The sequence below is a fragment of the Tenrec ecaudatus genome, chromosome 1, assembly GCF_050624435.1.
Source record: "Tenrec ecaudatus isolate mTenEca1 chromosome 1, mTenEca1.hap1, whole genome shotgun sequence".
NCBI classification, from domain to species: Eukaryota; Metazoa; Chordata; class Mammalia; order Afrosoricida; family Tenrecidae; genus Tenrec; species Tenrec ecaudatus.
In genome coordinates, this window is record NC_134530.1 from 149,324,095 (window position 1) to 149,344,096 (window position 20,002).

The 20,002-nt window shown below is 53.3% G+C and overlaps 1 protein-coding gene across 1 annotated transcript in view; it reads right to left on the reverse strand.

The window, feature by feature from the left end:
- SYT6 (synaptotagmin 6) overlaps nucleotides 1-20,002 on the reverse strand; it is an 89,471-nt gene that overhangs the window by 51,827 nt on the left and 17,642 nt on the right. Inside the window, exons 2-3 of the mRNA XM_075540317.1 lie at nucleotides 19,520-19,868; nucleotides 16,787-17,345 (exon numbers count right to left, since the gene is read on the reverse strand). Coding sequence (XP_075396432.1) covers nucleotides 16,787-17,345; nucleotides 19,520-19,868 — 908 coding nt within the window. The remainder of the gene's footprint in view (nucleotides 1-16,786; nucleotides 17,346-19,519; nucleotides 19,869-20,002) is intronic.

A 20,002-nucleotide genomic window follows, 5' to 3' on the forward strand; every position in this document is an offset into this window, starting at 1 on the left:
TTGACACAATGGATGGATGTATGGATTGTGAAAACAGCTGTATGAACCCCCAATAAAATTATTTAAAACAACAATAAAGTAACAACAAAAAGCCTGGAGACAGGCTGTCACGTGACCTGGGTTCTGAGACCAGGGTCATCCTGGGCAAGTTGTGTGACTTCTCTGGTCTAATGTGGTCATCTGTGGAGGAGGAGAGGGCCAACTCCCCTCCAAAGAACTTTCATCCCTGACCTCCCCAAAGTGCATGGGGATTTTTGGTCGCGACACTGTGGTCCATAGAAAATGACAGCCCCTCAGGGACTGTCCTCATTCTCCCTAGTCCGTAGTTATTCTGGTCATGTCTCACCCACCTCCTCGCTGATGTGGCCCCAGGCGCTCAGAATTGCTGCTGACCTAGGGGACCCAGTGCTGTCGTTTCCTCCCGAATGGCTCCTGGACTTTGGACATCCATGAAAGTGCCCAAAGGGGACGTCTGGCTGCCGCTTCTCGGGCCGCCCAATGCTCCCTCTTGAGGAGAAAACGTCACTGTGGGTTACCAGGTGATGGACGCAAGGAGACAGGTGCATCTACTCGGAACAGCAAGATGGGAGGTGGGAGTGGGGGTGGGTGGGCAGCATGCAGAGGGCTACAGCTTTTTGTTGATGCCTGCGCTTGGGGCCAAATGATTTCCCATTCATTCTCTTGTAAAGAAAAGAGGAGATATTTATACCACCGAGAAGCAGAGCATACTAATGAGGAGCATGTCGGTCCGGGGGCAGGGCAGGGTCGCTGGTTCGACCAGCCAGCACCGCTCTGCCTAGCAATGCCTGAGCGGAGGAGGGTCGGGTGGCGGGGCTGCTGTCTGCTGCCAGTGGGAGCTGGCTCTGTGTGCCCCTCACTTGAGTGGACAGCAGGGCTGTCTGGATGCTAGGTGATTCATTCAGGGTTTCAGGAGAACTGTTTTGACAGGGCCCCCAAAGCGCCCTAAGGCACTGCCTCTGAAGCTGCAGGGAAGGACCTGTCTTGGAAAGCAAGGGCGAAGAAATGACTTAAACAAGAATAATCAGGGCCAGGCGGGCGGTTACTGAGCAGCCGTGCTTTCAGCCAGGTCAGGGACCTGCCTGGCCCCCGTGAAGCATGGGAAGCCTTCATCCCATGTACCGAGAATGTGAGAGTTTGCTCAGCAGGGCGGGTGCATGTCTGTTCCCCCGGAGGAAGAAGAAGTGGTGCACTTGGGGCTCGCACAGGCTATGGCCTGCCTCCTGCACTAACCTCACAGGGCCTGGTAACCAGTTTCCTAGTACCCAATAAGCAAGGTAAGCAGTGGCTTGCATGTGCTTACTTATTAGTCGATCCATCTCTCTGCCTGCCCTGCAGCGCCTTCCTCCAGACTCAAAGCCTCTTTTCAAATGTGCAGTCCCCGGTAAGCCAGCCCAGCGTGGGTTTCCTGGTGTTTGCCTCAGTGAACAATGTCACAGGGGTTGTGGTGAAAGAATGTGAGACGCCGAGAAAAGATGATGGCACCCCTGTTCAAACCCAGAAAGGGAAAGCCAAGGTGTCTGGGGCCCAGACTCCACCCAGTAGAGGCAGTTAATCCAGCAGTACAAGTCAGCCGGAGCGTACCTTGCCTTCTGGGCAATCTGGCTCCACTGGGTAGAGTCTGGACCTTCAACACCTTGGTTTTCCCTTTCTGGATCTGGACAGATGTCAGTCATCTTAACTAAGGGACGCCAGAATTGGGGGTCCTGCCCCCAAAACCACAGTCTCATCCAGCGCTAGGACCATAAAAATCTCCCTGCCAGCGAGTAGAGTCCAACGTACAGAAGAAGCCTTACTGGACAGGGTAAAACTGCCCTGTGGGCTTCTGAGACGGTCACTCTTTGGGAAGTAGAAAGCCCCGTCTTTCTTAGCTCACAGACCCTTTAGGATGTGAGTTCTGATGGGAGGACCTAGGTTGTGATTTGTAGGGGAGGGAAGCCACCCTGGTTTTCCGGCTTCCATCTGACCAAGAACTCCTTCTAGGGAGGCAGCCAGGCCTCTCCCCACCTCCCGCATCAGGAAGGAGGGCGGAGAAGCGGTCTCACTCAGCTGCCCTCTGCAGTGGCCAGGCCAAGGAATGCATGGAGGGGGACTGCCCGGGCCTTTCCACCCTCTACCCTGAGCAAAGGGATTTGGGAGTCCAGTGCACCGGTGACAATCCAGAGAACAGCCAGGATAACAAGGCCAGGCCGGAGGGAGTAGGGGGTAAATGAACATCCAGCAAAGACAAGCAGGCGGTGATGCAGCTCCTGCTGAGCAGCAAGTAAACAAGGGCGCACTGCTGCCCTCCAGACCCAGGCAGCCTCTGACTCAGGCGCCGGGCCACAGCCCAGGCTCCCTGGGGCACTGACCTGCAGGGCAGGGCCTTGACTTCATGCATTATTCAGAGCTGCTTGGCTGGGCTGCAGCCCTCCCAGGGAGCGTGGAGCAGCCTCTGTGGCGCAGGCCACAGCCCACGTATGGGCAGCCCTGCTCCCTTCATACCTCCTAGGTCTGCCAAGGGCCCCCAATTTCCCCTGTTGGCCTCCTTTGGAAAGCTCTGCCTCTCTGCTTCAATCTGGCGTGGTCCTGCGTGCCGGAAGCCAGACACTTGGGAATTTAAGGCCAAATTCTAGAGATACTGAGCCCGGCTGCCAATTCCTGTTGGAATGTGTTTTCCGGTGCTGAGTGGTCTGGGCTGCTAACTCACTCCCGGACTCACTCCGAGGTTTCCCAGCCCAGGCATAGCTCACCCAACGGGCCAGCCTGCCAGGCTGCCAGCGGGTGGTAAAAATAACCTTAGCTAGTTGCTTTCGCATTGGTCCCAACTCATGGTGCTCCGTGTGTGTCAGAGTAGAACCATGTCCCACCAGGCTTTCAATAAGGGATTTTTTTTTAAAGTAGACCACCAGGTCTTTCTTCAGAGGCACTTCTGCGTTGATTCGAACTTCCAACCTTTCAGTTAGCAGTCAAGGATGTTAACAGAGTGCACCACGAAACCAAGCTTCTAGTCCTTAAAATCAAGGCTGACCCTGTCCAGAAACTGTCCCTAAGGCGATCAAGCCTACGCCCCAGTCTTCCACTAATGAGCTACCTCAACCTGGTGATGGGCCCCAGGTTGCGGGATGGAATGGCCTATCTTCATGGACCTGTGGCTGCTACAGCTGGTCCTCTCCTGTCTCCCCTGAACCCCTTCCCAGGTCACTGCTTTCTCCTGATTGCCACCCGATTGCACGAGCTGCTACTTCTCAGTCTCCTTGGCGGATTTTGTCCCATGGCTCCCATCCATGTCACTAGGGCTGGTGTCACCCAGTGTGGCACCTTACAGTGTCACCTGAACCACCCCACGCTCCTCATCATGGGTAGACCAGATTGGCAGCGAATCCCAGTCCCAGAGCTCCGCCCTGCTCCCTGCAATCCCTTCCTTCCCAGCCCCACTGTCTGCAGCTCCCACTTTCTCCCATCGGCCAAAGTGGAGACCCTCCTCTCCGGCCACCCCAGCACCCTGTCAGGTAAGTGGGGGGAGAGCGATGAGTTATCACACTCGGTGATAAGTGACACCAAGTCTAGAGGCCCCACTGCCTTGGCAGCTCTCACCTGTAGAGGGGTCTGCCCACTACTGCTCCTATGGACCCTGGAGGCATTTTAGTGCCATCCTCTCTGGCAGTGTGGAAGGATGTGGTCAGCACCCCCACACCCACTATGATATCACTGACTCCCATATCGTCAGAGAGTCCTAGGGCCCCTCTCGCCTCTTTGATCGCTCCACTTGCTTGCACTGGGATCTCACAAGTTGGTTTGTTTGTTTTACCATTTATTTTCCAACACCTTCTGAATTTATATCTTTCACCTTGAGGCCTTTCTCTGGGACTCTAGACTTTGTTTGTATCCAAGGACAGAATCATGGGATATTCTAATGTTCAGACATAGGAGCCAAGGGCAACTTCCTACTCAGCATCGCCCCTGGATTGCTGAAAAAGCACCAGAGTGGAACATGTCTAAATCTGAACTCCTAACCTCCCTTTCCAGATTGGTTCTTCCAACTCCAGGATTCCCAACTCAATGAATGGCCAATGACGTAGGCTGGCAATTTTGATTCTTCTCTTTCTCAACCACCTCTGTCCTCCATCTGCTGGCAAGCGTGGCTGATTCTACTTCCACAGTCTATCCAGAGCCTAGCCAAATCTTGCATCTCCACTGCCAGCCTTGTCATCGCCTCCTTCAAGTTGGCAATCGCCTCCCACTGGATTTCCTTGCCTTTGCCTTTGCCCTTGCCCTTGCCATATGGTCTACCCGCCAGCTGCCAGCTAGAGTGATCCTTTTAAACGTTGGCTTGTAGCATCTCATTAACCTTTCCTGCCCCCTGACCTCTCTCCCTTTGTCTTCTACCAGTCCTCCACACCTCAAGGTTCGTTCCTGCCTCCTGTGGTTTTTTGAACCGGTCAAGGGACTTGCTTTTCTCTCTCAGGGACTTCTCCCTGTTGGACCTCTTTACCCACACCACTCCCTGTCACACTGCCCTGCCTTAGTCTCTGTGCCATTGAGCACTACTTGACACCCTACATACGGTGTCTTCTAAAATTCCTACAAAAGGCATGTCATGAAAAAAAAATTAAGCACGGATTTCAAAAACAATTCACACACAAACAAACTCATATGAATTTGTTGCAACATGCCTGGGCAGGATCTAGTTTAAGGAACCAAGAAGGATCAGGTATCACTTTGCAAAGAATCACTCTCAGAGCAACATGAATTCCATAGAAACTGAAGCAAGAGCAAACCTCCAGGTTAGAGGGAAGATTGGGTGGAAGAATGGTGAAATCACTGATGCTTTATGACAGGTTTATGGGGATAATGTCCCACAAAACCAGCCATTGACCAAAGGATAAGTTGTTTTAAGAAGAGACAAGACCATGTGGAAGATGCCCTGGTGGGGCACAGTGGCCACATCAGCATGGAAGGAAACAATCAATCTCACTTGTGCCCTAATTGGAAAGGGCTGACAAGTCACAGCAGAAGTGACAGCCAACACCATAAGCGTCTCGATTGATTCAGCTCACACAAGTCTGGGTGAAAACTTTAAGTGGAGCGAACCTTCTGCTTGATGAGTGCCCAGACTGTTGATCCCAGAGCAGCTGTAGATGGAAATGTCAGAAAGAAAAAATGGGATCAAGATGCTGAAGTGTTTCCTGGAAGAACTGTAACAGGACATGGAACGTGGCTCTACCCGTGCGATTCAACCCACGGCTCCCAAGAGGTGCAAGTGGTCCAGTCAGACACAGCAGACGAGTCAAGGGTAAAGGTCATGGCAGCAGGTTTGGGGGATACTCAAGATATCTTCCTTGTTGACTTTCTCGAGGGCCAAAGGATGATAAGGTCGGTTTATTATGAGAGTGCTTTAAAAAAAAATTTTAAAGTTAACTAAAGCGTCAGCAAAACCCAGTGCCTGGGAAGGCTTCTCCAGAGCTCCGCTCCGCCCCGCCAGCGCTTCTGCTCCTGCCTCGTGTCAAACGGGTGATTTTGCCAGCGTTTCAATGGAAAATCACTAGTCCTCCAACTTACAGTCCTGATGTGGCACATTCTGACTTCTTTTTGCTTCCTAACCTTAAAAAATCTTTACAGGGCACTTATTTTTCTACAAGTAATCATGTTAAAAAAAAAAAGAAAAAGATGGCATGGACATGGGTAAATTCTCAGGAACTTCAGTTCTTTGGTCATTGTTAGGCGCCATCGAGTCACCATGCACAACAGAAGGACACGCTGCCCGGTCCTGGCCACCCTCACAATGGTTGTGCTGTCTGAGCCCACTGCGACAGCCACTCGGTCAGCCCATCGTGTCAGGGGCTTTCTTTTGTGCTGCCTCACTTTTGACCAAGCATGATGCCCTTCTCCTGCGCTGGTCTCTCCTGACATGTCCAAGGTACGTGAGACCAAGTCTCCCCACCCTGGCCTCTAAGGAGCATTCTGGCCGTGCTTATAAGATAGATTTGTTTGCTCTTTTGGTATTCCATGGTCTGTTCAATACTCTTGTCAGCACTGATTCAGATGTATCGATTCGTCTTCAGTGTGCCTTATTCAATGTCCAGCTTTCACATGCATCTGAGGCGGTTGAGAATACCGCCGCTTGGGTAGGCGCACCTTAATCCTCAAAGTGCCCTCCTTACTGCTCAACACTTGAGAGCGGTCTCGTGCAGCACATTTAGGGATGGGCTAACTGGCTCGTGTCATTGCTTACAAAAGTGTCTTAACCCGGGAGCTCGTGCTGAGGAACAAAATGTATGTATTTATTTATTAATTCCATGTTTGTATGAACTTTTTGAATCCCCTTGTAATTTTCTTACTTGTTTGCTTGATAAGCGTCTTTCCCACTGTAATATAAACTCCAGGAGAACAAGATTGTCTTTTTTGTGGTTATACTCAGGGTTATGACCGAGCACAGTGAAAGGATGCATATTAAAACCAGCAGAAGGAAAAAGTACTGTGGGTAACGTCCAGCTGAAACCAGGCACACGCCTGCAGGTGCAAGGAATTCTTTACTGCTGTGCTCCCGGTGCCCCATCTGTGCTTGGTACTTGGGAGACATTCAAGAGAATTCTTCAATGAAGAGTTCCCTAACCATTTCTCGTTCCACTCTCCAAGTTCTCTTTGCTCCTGGATCTTCTTCTGCTTGGTATCATTTCCTGCCCCCCTTTCTCCTCCTTCCTGCCTGTGGGTGTTTCTGAGTTCTCCTTCTGCCCCCATGGATTCCCCATCCCAATCACCCCCTCTCCAAGTTCTAACAATCGCCTCCATCTACCCCTTGCCCTCGAGTCCCAGGTAAACCATTGTGCTCCTTGGACACAACTGTTAAACTGTAGTTTCCTGGAAAGCAAGGACTATATTTGCGCATCAACACACCATTGCGCTAACACACCGGTGTATGTTCCTTGAGGCCCTGCTGAGACATGTTGAGTAGATGAAGCTTCCTTATGACTCCCCCTTGCTCCTGCTTGCCTCTGGGCCAGAATAGACCTGGGAGCTTTATATCCGAGGCAGGCACTTGGAAGGTGTTGCAGGGAGCTGCTGGTCAGTGAGCCTTTGGGAGGCTGCATGCCTGGAGGGCATTTGATCCACTCTGACATCGCTCTCTGACATTTACCACCATCCAAGTCTGCCCCCAAATTCTCCTTTCTGAGAAACTTTCCCTAATCTGGTTCTCTTTCCCCATCTCTCTTCACCGGGTCCACCCGTGGCTTGGAAGCAGTGCCGCAGCATAACCTTATTGCAAGCATCCTGAACTGGGCCCTCTCCAAGTATGTGGCCTGTGTGTGGGGTGTGTAGTGGGGGGAGGGGAGGGAGGGGTGACGGAGGGGGTGGCACGAGGCACACTCTAGTGTTCCCATTAGCCTGGCCTCTCTGAGCCGGGGCTCTTCCTTTGTCATTCTATTCTTCTCCATAGTCAAAGGCAGGTTTCCATGTCCAACAGGTGCTCAGTGGTGTTGGCCTTCAATGAATGTGCATCACCGGGGGGAAAAGTGCATGCGCACTATCCAAAGGAAGATGTATAAACCAAACTCACTGCCATCGAGTCAAATGTGACTCCCGGAGAGCCTGCAGGACAGGGTAGAACAGCCCGGTGGGCTGCCAAGGCTGTAACTCTCTGCAGGAGTAAGAAGCCCTGTCTTTCTCCGGAGAAGCGTCTGGTGAATTTGAACTGCAGACCTTTTGAATCACAGCCCAAATCGTAACCACTATGCCACCAGGGCTCCATTAGGAAGAAATGCAAAGGGGCTTCAGAAAATGTGTGGAAAAATTCCATAGCCTTAATTCCATTTTCCCACAGATTCTTGAAGCCTCCTCATCCTGAAGGATCCAAGTGACCATATAAAGGCTGTCTCCAAAATAACCGTATTCCAAGAGGGCAGGAGAGAACTAACTAGTCCCCCACGGAAAAGCAGAGAAGCAAACCAGCGCTGCAGGAACGTGTGGACGAGCGGCCCAAGGTCAGGATCCATCCTGTGCCCGCGGGGCTGCACCTCTGCCTGTGCAAGGCTGATGGGCTTGGCCCAACTACTCTCTCTCTCTCTGTGACCCTGGGTTAATAAGTTAGCTTCCAAACCTTTTTTGTTTCTTTATATGTATTTACACAGTTATATTTACAGACAATGAAAAACCATTGCCCATGGATAGATCTCAACTCCTGGCAGAGCAGAACTGGGCCAGGTTGGGCTTCCAGTGGCTGAGTTTCTGGCTGCCGGTCACCATGCTTGCCTTCCCAGGGGTCTCTGGGTGGACTCTAACCTCCAGCCTTGCTGTTAAAAGCCAGGAGTATTAACGTTCAGTACCACCAGCGGAGAAATAAAATAGGAACGGCAGTGTCCACCAAGTAGTCAGACCAGAGAGTCTACACCAAAGTGGATGGCTGGGTGCGGGGAGAGTCCAAACAGCAGCCCCCAGCTGAGCAGGGGGGAGGCACCACGACCATGGGGCTCAGGAGGCTGCTCTGGGCCGGGCTGTCCAAGGCATCTTCAGTGCCAAACTCTGATCTGATTAAATACCGTGTGCGATGCGCTTGCTAAAAGGAGCCCTGGCGGTGTAGTGGTTACCCATTGGACTTCGATCCACAAGGTCATCAGTTCGAAACCACCAGTTGCTCCTCACATGAAAGGGGGTATTCCACTCTGGGAAACACTTACAGTCTCAGAAACTCACAGGGGCAGGTCTACCCTGCCTTACAGAGTCGCTATGAGTCGGCATTGGTGAAGTGAGCACTTGATAAAATAGCTATGTACTGTGATTGCTTCCATTTTGTGATGAGGAAATGGAGGTGTGTGTTCTCAAGGTCCCAACTCTAGAAGGTGGGGAAGCTACAGTCCAAAACAGGTGTGTTTGGTGTGGAAGCCTGAGCGCCTTCTGGATGGCGCTGAAACACACCGCCTGAGACCTCCATTCTCCCTTCCGGTCCTGGATTTGGGATCCTTGCAAGGACACCGATGATCCAATCACCAAAAACCTCACAACTCCTGGCCATCGATTCGAGTTCAACCCACAGAGACCCTAGCGGTCCGAGTGGAAGTGCCCCCAGGGGTTCCAAAGCTGTAATCTTTAAGGAAGCAGACTGCCGCATCATCCTCCCACAGAGTGGCAGGAGGGCCCAACCACCCTCAGCACATTGCGCTCTCTCTCTCTCTCTCTCTCTCTCTCTCTCTCTCTCTCTCTCTCGTCCCAACCCCTCTCTCTTATGCCCATGTACCCCTGGGCAGCTGGGGGACCTGGCACAGCAGGGAGGCAGCCTTGTCCATTGGCACCACCAAGTCCAGCACATATTTATGGCCCCAATCACAAGCCTTCACTTCCCTGCCACAGTGGTGAGGGACTAGAGCCAGGACTGGTGTGTGCACTGGGGTCTGAAGCCCCTGCAGTAATATGACATGATTACAGAGATGTTAGCAAGCCCTGGTGCCGGCAGCTCTATTATAATGATAAATCCACGGCTTGATGCAGAAATAATGAGACCGGGGGCAGAGGCTGAGGGAAGGGATGAGCAGCATGATTTCAGCCAACCAAAATTCTGGGTGGCAAATTTCAGGAAAGGCCCAGGAGGCACCTGGGACCTCCAGCCAGACTAGGTGGGTACCAGGGTAACAGGAGGGCTAGGGGCAGCTCTACCCAGAGCTGGGGTGGATCTGATGAGCTCCCTCCCACGCCTGAGCTGCTGTATTCAGAGCACCTCGAGCGGCCTCTCACTGCCCCAGCAGGCCCAGCCTTGCTGCTCTCAGTGCTGCAGCCGGGGCGGTGAAGGAGCGTGGGAGACTCAGCTCGAGAGCAATGTCTACGTTGGCTACGCTGCTGCCTGGGCAGCCCCTCCAGAACTACCTGGGAGTGGCCGCTCCATGGGGCTCACAATTTGCAGTGAAGGAAGCACTAGGAAGCCGGGAGCAGCCACAGGGTGGTGAACACGCTTAATATCACATCACAGATAAATTAAAGTCTGCCAGAGGCATCATGGAAGAAAGACCTGGGAATCTACTGCTGAAACATCAGTCATTGAAACCCCGGTGGTGCCAGACCTCAACCTGGTGCGCCAAGCTTTGAAGGCAACAAACCAGCATGGAGCAGCGAACTAACAGAGAGGTCTATAGGGCCGGCCTCAATCCCAGCTACATGGACTCCCTCCTCAGAAGAATGCACCACAGAGAACAGCACTGAAGATTCAGCCCGGGGAGAGGGCGGGTCTGTCAGACCACACGGAAGCAAACTAAGAGGGAAGGAGAGAGAGAGAGGGTGGACTGCATCCTGGCACCAAGCCCGAGAATGACATTCCTGCTCAGAACAGTCTATGCATAGTGAGGCCAGTAGGACCGGCCCCGCTGAGAGATACGGCGTCCCCTCACTGACCGATAGCACTACGGGGGACAATACTGGAGAGACCATGTGAGAATTATGCCCAGATTCTCTCTCTCTCTCTCTCTCTCTCTCTCTCTCTCTCTCTCTCTCTCTCTCTCTCACACACACACACACACACACACACGACACTGGGGCAAAACACGAAGGGAGCACAACAGAGCGGCCACAGCATCAAACCAGTGAAGTCCCCAAGGAATCCCAAAAAATAGACTTCAGGGCAGGGCTTGGCACCTCATCAGACTCAATCAGGAAATGTTCATAAAAGTCAACAGACAGACATGGAACTATTTATAGACTTTTTTTCCCTTGTCATGTCTATCTATATACGATAGGCATGACAGACAATTCTGAAGAGAAAGCACTGAGACTGACGGCTCTAGGGGAGAAAGGGGAGAGGGAGGATGGGGGGAAGGAAGGGAGATTTGTTGAAACCCAGGGACAAGGGACCAACAAGTGATCTAAGATTGATGGTGAGGAGGGCATAGAATGCCTCGTGGGGTTTGATCAAGTGCAATGTGGCTGAAAGGAATTACTAAGAGCCGAGCGAAGGTCAAACATGATAGTGGGACAGGAGAAAAGCAAAAGTAAATAGAGGAAAGAACTAGGAGGCAAAAGATATTTGTATAAGTATAAATACAGACATGTACATATGTAAATATATTTCTATATAACAATAGGGATATAAGTCTAGGTACATATATTTATATGTTAAGTATTAAGGTAGCAGATAGACATTGGACTTTACTCAAGTACTCCCTCAACACAAGAACACTTTGTTCTATTGACCTGGCATTCTGTGATGCTCACCTTCCTGACACTACTGCTGAAGACAAAATGGGTGCATAAGCAAATGTGGTGAAGAAAGCTAATGGTGCCCGGCTATTAAAAGATATAGCAATAGGATCTTAAAGGCTTGAAGATGAGCAAGCAGCCATCTAGCTGGGAAGCAACAAAGCCCACATGGAAGAAGCACACCAGCCTGGGTGATCACGAGTTGTCGACAGGATTGGATATCAGGCATCAGAAGACCCAAAACAATAATATCAATGTAAAGGAGGGGCGCTAGAGTGGAGACCTAAAGCCCATCTGTGACAATTGGACTTCTCTTCCCAGAAGGGTCACAAGGAAGGTTTGAGCAGGCCAGCATTCAGTACAGCACTGATGAAACATGACATTCCTCTAGTTCTTTAATGCTTGTCCGCATCCCCCCATGCCTCACTGTCATGACCCCAGTTCTACCTTACAAATCCTGCTAGACCAGAGCATGCACACTGGTACAGATAAGGCCTTTTAAAAAAAATTAAAAGACCTTTCAACACACAGAATCCAGGACAGATACCCCCCCACCCCACGCCGAAACAGTAATGGGTGTAGTGATACCATGAGGGTAGCGGGAAGGTGGGGGGGAATAGGGGAGAACTGGGGAGTCAATCACAGGGATCGACATATATATCCCCTGCCCGGCCCCCCAGTGATGAACGACATAAACATAGGTGAAGGGAGAAGACAGTGGAAAGTGTAAGATATGAAAGATATAAATAATAATTTATAATTTATCAAGGGGTCACAAGGGTGGGAGGGTTGGGGAGGGAGGGGAAAAAAAGAGGAGTTGATACCAAGGGATCAAGTAGAAAGAAAATGTTCTGAAAAGGACGATGGCAACATAAGTACAAACGTGCTTGATATAACGGATGTATGTGTGGATTGCGATAAGAGCTGTAAGAGTCCCCAATAAAATGGTTTATTACAAAAAAAAATTTTTTTAAACCCAGAAAACCCTGTGGCCCACCGTTCTGTTCTGACCTTCACGGGGTCACAATGAGGTGAAGGTAACTTTCCGGCATCTGGTTGAAAAATCCGGGCGGTCCACTGGACTCACTGAAGCTATGGCTAAAGCAGACGTCCCAGGCTCTACTCCTTCACAGCAACCCCGGGATAGGGGCCCACATGAGCAGGTGGCCGGCCTGGTCCCACCTGCCAGAGCTGCAGCTGCCTCTCTGGCATGAGGGTAAGGGCGAGGTGGGTCCCAGACCACCTGATCTCACTGGCTGGCCTCTTCACTACTCCAGACACAAAAAAATTTACCTGAAATATGCATCTGAGTAGGGAGCCCTGGTAGAGTAGAAGTCATGCCTTGGGCTGTTAACCTCACAATCAGCAGTTCAAAACCACCAGCCGCTCCAAGGAATAATGATGAGGCTTTCTACTCCCCTAAAGAGTTACAGTCTCTGAAACGCACAGGGGCAATTCTGCCTTGTCCTACAGGGTTTCTGTGAGTTGGAACGGATCGATGGCAGTGAGCTATACCTCTGAATGAGGAGCTCTCATGGTGCAGTGGCTAAGTGTCCAGCTACTAGCCCAAAGGTCATGGGTTTGAAACCACCAGTCTCTTCCCCTGGCAGTCTGCTTTCTGGAAGATCACAGCTTTAGAAACCCTTTAGGGCAGGTCTACTCTGTCCTACCAGGTTGACACGAGTCGAATGGATTTAACTGCAATTGATTGGGGTAGCCATGGGCATGGACATAGACATAACACAGACATAACATAGACCCAACATAGAACCCGTTGGGGTAGATATGGGCATACCACAGACAAACACAGACATAACATAGACAAACAAAGCAATCAGTTGGGTGGGGTAGCCACGGGCATTGGCATAGACATAACAGACAAAGTCCTGGTGGCACTAGAGTATAACATTAGACTGCTAATCATAAATGCACTAGGCTGTCCTGAGAGAAAAATGTGTTTACCCATGAAGACTTATAGCCTCAGAAACGCTACACAGGTCATGAGTCCACCTAAGGACTTGAACCACCAACAGGATATGATCCAGGATGTAGCTGGGGAGGTGGGAGGGAGGGGAAGGTGGGCACTGCTGTCATTGTGACTAGGTGCCTCCCAGTTCATTCTGTCTCATAGCAACCTCATGCCACTGAATAGACACTGCCCAGCCCTGTACCAGGGTCAGAATCCCTTCTGTTTCTGAGCCCATTGTTGCAGCCATCGTGCCGCTCCATCTTATAGAGTTCTCTTGTTTACCTCGAGCCTCTCCTTTAGCTAGCATAATCTCCATCTCCAGGAACGCGTCCTTCTTGACAGCATGTCCAAAGAACATTGAGACCAAGTCTCACCCATCCTCACTTTCTAAAGAGCATCCTAGCTGTGCCTTTTCGGAGGCAGACTTGCCAAGGACAGGCAGAGTAAATTGGGAGCCTGCCATTGCAGTGAGACTGGAAAGCCACCAGGTAAGCTTGGAGAGGTGGATTGATGTGTGCCAGACAGAAAGGTGGGAGAAGCCTGCCTGATAGAGGGGCCCACGTGAGCAAAGAGGCAGGACTGGCCAGGCGCGTTCGGAATCAGCGTGGGTGGGAGAAGGAGCTGCTGGGGGATCTGGGACCCGGCAGCTGGGGTCCAAAGCACGCTTCCAGCACAGAATCTGGCATGCAGGACCTCCAGGCGTTGGCTGTGGGCAGTCCCCACTGCACTGGCCATCGGAATCCACCTACACTGAGTGCTCAGTCATTTCCAGGGACAGCTGACTAGGGACTCCCAGTGCCCAAATAATTGAGAGTCAGCACACACACAAAGACCCAAACAGGTAAATGCATCAGCCTTCTTGTTTCCCTTCCTGTCCCCTCCTTGACACCCCCACTGCTCAGCCTTTCTCTGCCTCCCAGGCCAGGGCCAGGCTCAGGAGCCTGGCTCCGGAGAGCCCTGCCTGCCTCGAGGTTGCTGGCAGAGGCCCCGAGAGGCCTGGGCTGAGATGGCAATTTCATTTCAGACACACTGCAAGCCTAGCCAGGCCATGAGCCTGGCAGAGTCCTGGGCCCGGCTGGAACATCTCCTCTGGCCCTGCCAGATCCCAACGCTCCTCCACCCTCCTCCAGAGAAAACCCAGCTGCTGTTGCACTGACTTGAGCCCTGGGGACCCCTGGGGTGTCCCAGCAGAATGGGCTGCGCCCAAGGGTTTTCAGGGGTTGGTTTTCTCAGAAGCAGAGCCTTGAGCTTCTGTGGTAGGATCCTCGCCCCATGCCAGGCAACCAGGCTCCATTCAGGGGCAGCGAGCAGACTTTGTGCCCCGCCACCCCACAGCGGGCGTCCACGACGGCTTTGCTCTGGGCTCAAGGAGGTTTCGGCAAAGCTCCTGGACTCACATGGCACAGGGGAAAGGCGGCGTTTCCGTTGTGCGTGCGGGGTGGGCCGGATTTGAGGGTGCCTTCCAACCACACCTTCCCTGCTGTGGTCACGCTCAGGGCCCTGGCATCCTCACACAGGAGACATGGTGCTGGCGGCGGCATGGTCCTTTCTTGTCTGTGTGGCTAGGGTGTACATTTTGGTGGGTCGGAGAGACTATCTTTGATCCCAGCTACCAACTCCCTGCCCGTGCCACAGGGCACAGGGCTCTGCTTAGGGCAAGTGGATAGATGGGTGGATGGATGCATGTCATGATCCGGATAGAGAATGGTGAGGATGGTCCAGGGCTGCTGGGATGATCTGCCGGGAGTGCAACTGTTCTGGGGATGTGAGGACAGAGAGCGAAAGATCCAGGAATCCTTCACTCTGGTGCAGGGGGAAGGGATGTGGAATTCTGGTGAGGGACCCAGGAGGCCCTGGGTCTCCGCTTCCCCTCTCCCTGCGTGGAGGTGAGAGCTGATTTTGTCACCGTCACCATGATGAAGTCGCTGCCATAGGAGACTGCCAGGAAAGAGCTGCACCAGATGTAAACTTCAGAGTGATTTATAGATCAGAGCTCGTAGGCCAGGGCCTGCGCCCAGCTGCTGTAATGGGCCCGCCCCGTCGGCCCGCCCTGTCTGCCAGCTCTGGGGCCTGTGCTGTTCTTGGGGGTGACATTTCAGGCAAGCAAACTTGGTGGAGGCATTGGGAGACGTGACTGAACTGGCCAGGGTCAGCTCCAGCTGTGAGAATGGGGTGTCCCACAAACCCTCCCTGGGGCAGATGCGGGCCTTCCTGGGGGTGGTTCAAGTTCTTGTCTTTTTCTTTCTTCCACCCTCTGCTGTCTCTCTTTATAGATCTCTTCAAAACCAACCAGGATTCCTATCGCTTTCTCACCAGAGCCAGCCTCCCTTCACAAAATTCAACACAGAGATATTGAGTATTGATTGCCAAAGAGAGAGGCGAAAGACCGGAGAAGGTCACCCCTGCCCTAGAGATCTGGTGTGAGAACTTTCCACAGAGAGATCACGCAGGAGACCAGCTGCAAGGCTCTGGGGGCTTGATGGAAATGCCCCTGCTGGGCTCCCAGCTACCCAAGTGGGCTTCGAATGTAGCATACCACCTACGCCTGCAGGGCACAGCTACGCAGCTTCTTTCGCGTGCCATCTGCACGGGACCAAAGGGCTCTGAGTGTGCCCTCCCTAATTCTCTGTGTCAAGCGTTGCCTCCATCCTCTCAAAGTCTACTTGAGCTCCAGCTCCTGCAAACCTCCTCTGGTTAATTGCTGTGGATTATGAACAGAGGTCGCACCTCCTCCCTGATGTGTGGGGGAGCCAGGTCTCCTATCGAGCCTGCCTCCCTCATCTCTCTGAGCACACTGGCCAAGAGATGGGCACGGCTGCGTGGTAATCATTAATGTGGTTCCTCAAGTGTCTTTAGTTCTCCTGGGAACACGGTGGGCTTGCTCTACCCTGCCCCTGGATGTTCAGAGGTGCCATGTGTCTTGTGCCTGTGTCGAGAGGAAGCCACTGCCGGCTCTGATCACTGAGTGACAACGGTAGAGTATGTGCAATGCACCTGTAAGACAAAGGAGAAATCCAACACCAGGATTACTTGCTACTCTTGCAGCACAGAGCCCTGGTGGCATCGTGGTTATGCATTGTGCTGCTAACTACAAGGTCAGCAGTTCAAAACCACCGGCCACTCCAAGGGAGAAGGATGACTCTACTCATGTCAAGAGTGACAGTCTCAGAAGCCCACAGGGGCAGTTATGCCCTGTCCTTTATATAGCCGACAGTAAGTGGTATACTGCAGCATCACCTGATTCGTCCTGACCAAGGCGGCTGTTCTTGACTGTGTATTCTAAGCTCCTAAAACACATCCATGCTGTCAGTTGATTCTTCTGTCTGAGTCATGATCAAAGGACATAGAACATTATTTTATAGTAATAAACCAGAGGCCCAGCAGTAGAGAGATCCACCCTATAGCACATTAATAGAAGCGATAAATAAGACTTCGCTTTCTTTCCTACCCACCCGGGCCCCCTTGGGGCAGAGTACAAGGACTTCCCAGTATGAGCTGAGCCGCTGGTCAGTTTCCAGAGTCCCCTTCACCCCCTGAGAAGCAAAGGACCATTTGTCTCTGGCTGCAGGAAAGGCTGGGATGCTAGGCCTGGCTCAGCCCAACCCAGAACTGCAAACCCTCGAGAGGCCGGGCTGTACTCACACTGGTGGCGTACTGGATGTCCTTCCAGATGGAGGTCTCTCGGGACAGGTCGGAGGCCTCGAAGAGGTTGTCCAGGATGACCTCCCCGATCATGTCGTGGCGAGAGAAGCGGTCAAAGTCGAAGACACTGAGGTGCAGCTTGCGGCCAGCCAGCTCCTCGTAGGGCACGGGGAAGTGGAAGTCCTCGTCAAAGGTGGGGTTCAGGGTCTTGCGGTGCACCCGTGTCTGCAGCTTGCACTTGCGGTCGGGCAGGAGGTAGATCTTGACGTAGGGATCGGAGCTACCGCAGAAGTCCTTGGCAGGGAGGTCGAAGGCCTTCAGGATGCGCACGATCAGGGTCTCACTCTCGTAGTCATAGCGGAGGCTGAAGTTGATCTTCCCGCAGCTCTTGGCCGCCTCGGACTTGGCTTCGTCCCCGTCCACCGACTTCTGCTTGTAGAGCTCGGGCTTGATGCGGCCGATGCTGGTGGGCTGCTCGGCCGCGGGCGGCAGCTCGTTGCCATAGTCAACGCTGGAGACGTGCATCTGCCGCGGCAGGTGGCGCTTGAAGGAGGTGTGCCTGGCGGTGGACAGGGAGGGAGCAGAGAGCGAGGTCAGGGACCAGCGGAGGGGGCTGCAGGGAGACAGCCCTGGCAGCCCTGCCTCCTGTGGAGGCCCCTGGTCCTCGTTCTCCTTGACCCTTCTGCACCCTGCTGTTGTTCTGCACCTCTGTTGCTGCCTGCTGTGGAGTAGACGCCACCTCGCAGGGGCCCTAAGTCCCAGAGTTGTGCTGCCCCATGGGGTTTCCAAGACTGTCCGCTCTATGGGAGCCAATCGCCGGGTCTTTTCTCCTGTGGCGCAGGGGTGGGTGGGGGAGGGGCTGGACCCACTGACATTTCGGCTAGCAGCGGAGAGCTGAGCCAGAATCCCACCGGGGCCCTCTGCTGGGAAGATCACATGCCTTCCAATTTGTAACACACTTTGGCGCGGTGCCTGGGACGCCGCTGATCAATGGCAGTCATTGAGATGATCACCGTTATTCCTGTCTGCTGCCGCCTGCTTGCTAGGTTCTTCCCTAGGGACAGTGGTTCTCCACCTTCCTCATGCCGAGACCCTTTCATGAAGTGCCTCATGTGGTGGTGACCCCCCAACCATAACATTGTGTGGGTTGCTACTTGTTGCTACCACGTCTTTCTTCCTAAGCACCTCTGAGTAGGTACGAGCCTCCAACCTTCCAGTGGCCAATCACATCACCAATCTGCACCACCCAGGGAGGCCCATAGTGGGCATCTCGGGAGCAATTCCCATGGGCCAGGCACTGGACTGGCTAGGAGCTGGGGCTCTGGAGTCAGATGGTGCGGGGAAAGGTTGCTTGTGCCATGTTCTGGATAGGCGCCTGGGTGTGGGGTAGGGTGGGGGAGGGGGGCAGTTAGGAAGCCTCTCTGTGCTATGAAAGGAATTGTGGTGTACGTTCTGAGTTCAGCCTCATATGGCCGCTGTGAGGATGCAGTGAATGAGCCCTTATAACGTGCTGAGAATAGGACGGGGGTGTGTGAGGTGTGGCACTGAAGATAGTTAGGCTTTCATTATTACCCAGTGTTTTCTCACAGGCTCCTCGCCACAACCTCAGGAGAACTGTCCATCCTGCCTCACTGTTGAGCAAAGGAAACGTTGAGAAGGTGAGCAAGTTGCCCAAGGTCACATGACAAGCCCTGTCAATGCGGGGCGGGGGGGGCACCTTCATTCCTGACCTCCTCACTGAGGGCCAGGCTCCCCTTCCCTCTGGCTGGGGCCCTGGGGAGCCACTGCCGGAACCCAGGAACCCACACCCAGTCTGTAAGCGCAGTGCCCCATGCTTGTCTGCACCATGACTTTGCAAGGCGTTTCTGACTTTAGGGTGTTGCCATTAGGTGTTTTTTTTTTTTCTTTCACATTGGTAGTTAAAGGAATGCCACATATGCAGTCGCTGTCACATTGGGAAAGGGAGCCCTGGTAAAGTTGGCAGTGTGGACCCACTACCAGCTCTGAGGGAGAAAGATAAAGCTTTCTGCGCCTGTAAAACTTTACAGCCTCACAAATCCAAAAAGCCAGTTCAGCTCTGCCCTGCAGTGTCTCTGTGGGGCTGCTATGCATCTGAATGGACTTCCTGGCAGTGAGCGGTGTAGGGAGGTGCACTGGTGGCAAGGTGGGGTATGTGTTGGGCTGCCAACCACAAGGTGGGTTGAAACTCACCAGCTGGTCCACTGGAGAAAGACGAGGCTGTCTGCTCCCGCCCACCCTGACAGTCTCAGAAGCCCAAGGGGCAGTTCTACTGGGCCCTGCAGGGGTGCTGGGAGCCCGTGGCAGTGGAGCTTTGGTTTTCAGGGGGAGAGGGAGGTCATTTTGTGGATGGTTTGAGCAGGTCCTCATTCTCAAAATGCCAGGTATCTCTCGAATTGCCTCTTCCACTGCAGCTTCTAGCCACGTGGTGTACTGGCATAGGCCTTAACACCAGGAACATTGATGCCTCCCGGCCTTTGCCTATTCCCTTCCTGCTGCCATAAGCCTTTCCACCCCCAGGACACCCTGCATGCCCACCCACGTCCCACCTGCACATCACCTGCACAGTGTGCCCATACCGGTTCCCCTTGCTGCAGCCTTTCCTGGGGTCCACCTTCCAGCTGGCCCCCTCCCCCCATCCTCCTAAAGCACAGTGTCTGTCCCAGCACAGGTTTCAGGAGTCTGTTCCCGGCCTGGGGCAGAATCCCAGCGCACCTGGTGGACGACGCCGGCTCTGTGGTCTGCCGCTGCAGCCGCGTGTGCCGCATGATGTGCTCCTTGACGGACATCTGCACCTCAGCCGGAATGTCGGGGGAGGTGTGGCTGATCTTCACCGCCGCCTCCAGGAAGCCCAGCGTGCTGGGGTCTTTCAGCTTGTCCGCCATGTTGCCTCTGGAGCTGGGGCTCTGGAGGGCCTCCAAGTTGGGGTTGGCAGAAGAGGGGCTGGAGGCCTCTTTGCTTCTCCAGGGCATCCAGCACAGCTTCCAAAAGAGAAAGAGAAAAACTGCCACCAGGGCCACGCCACACACAATCACCACCACGGCGAGGAGGCTGACGGAGGTGCCTGCGTGAGCCAGGCAGGGGGTGGGGGTACAGAGACAGACAGTGGGGGCAGAAGCAGGGGAGAGCGTTGGAGGAGGGGGCACAAGGGAGGGACAGAGACGGAAGAAGAGAGAAGAGTGATTAGGAGAAGGTGGC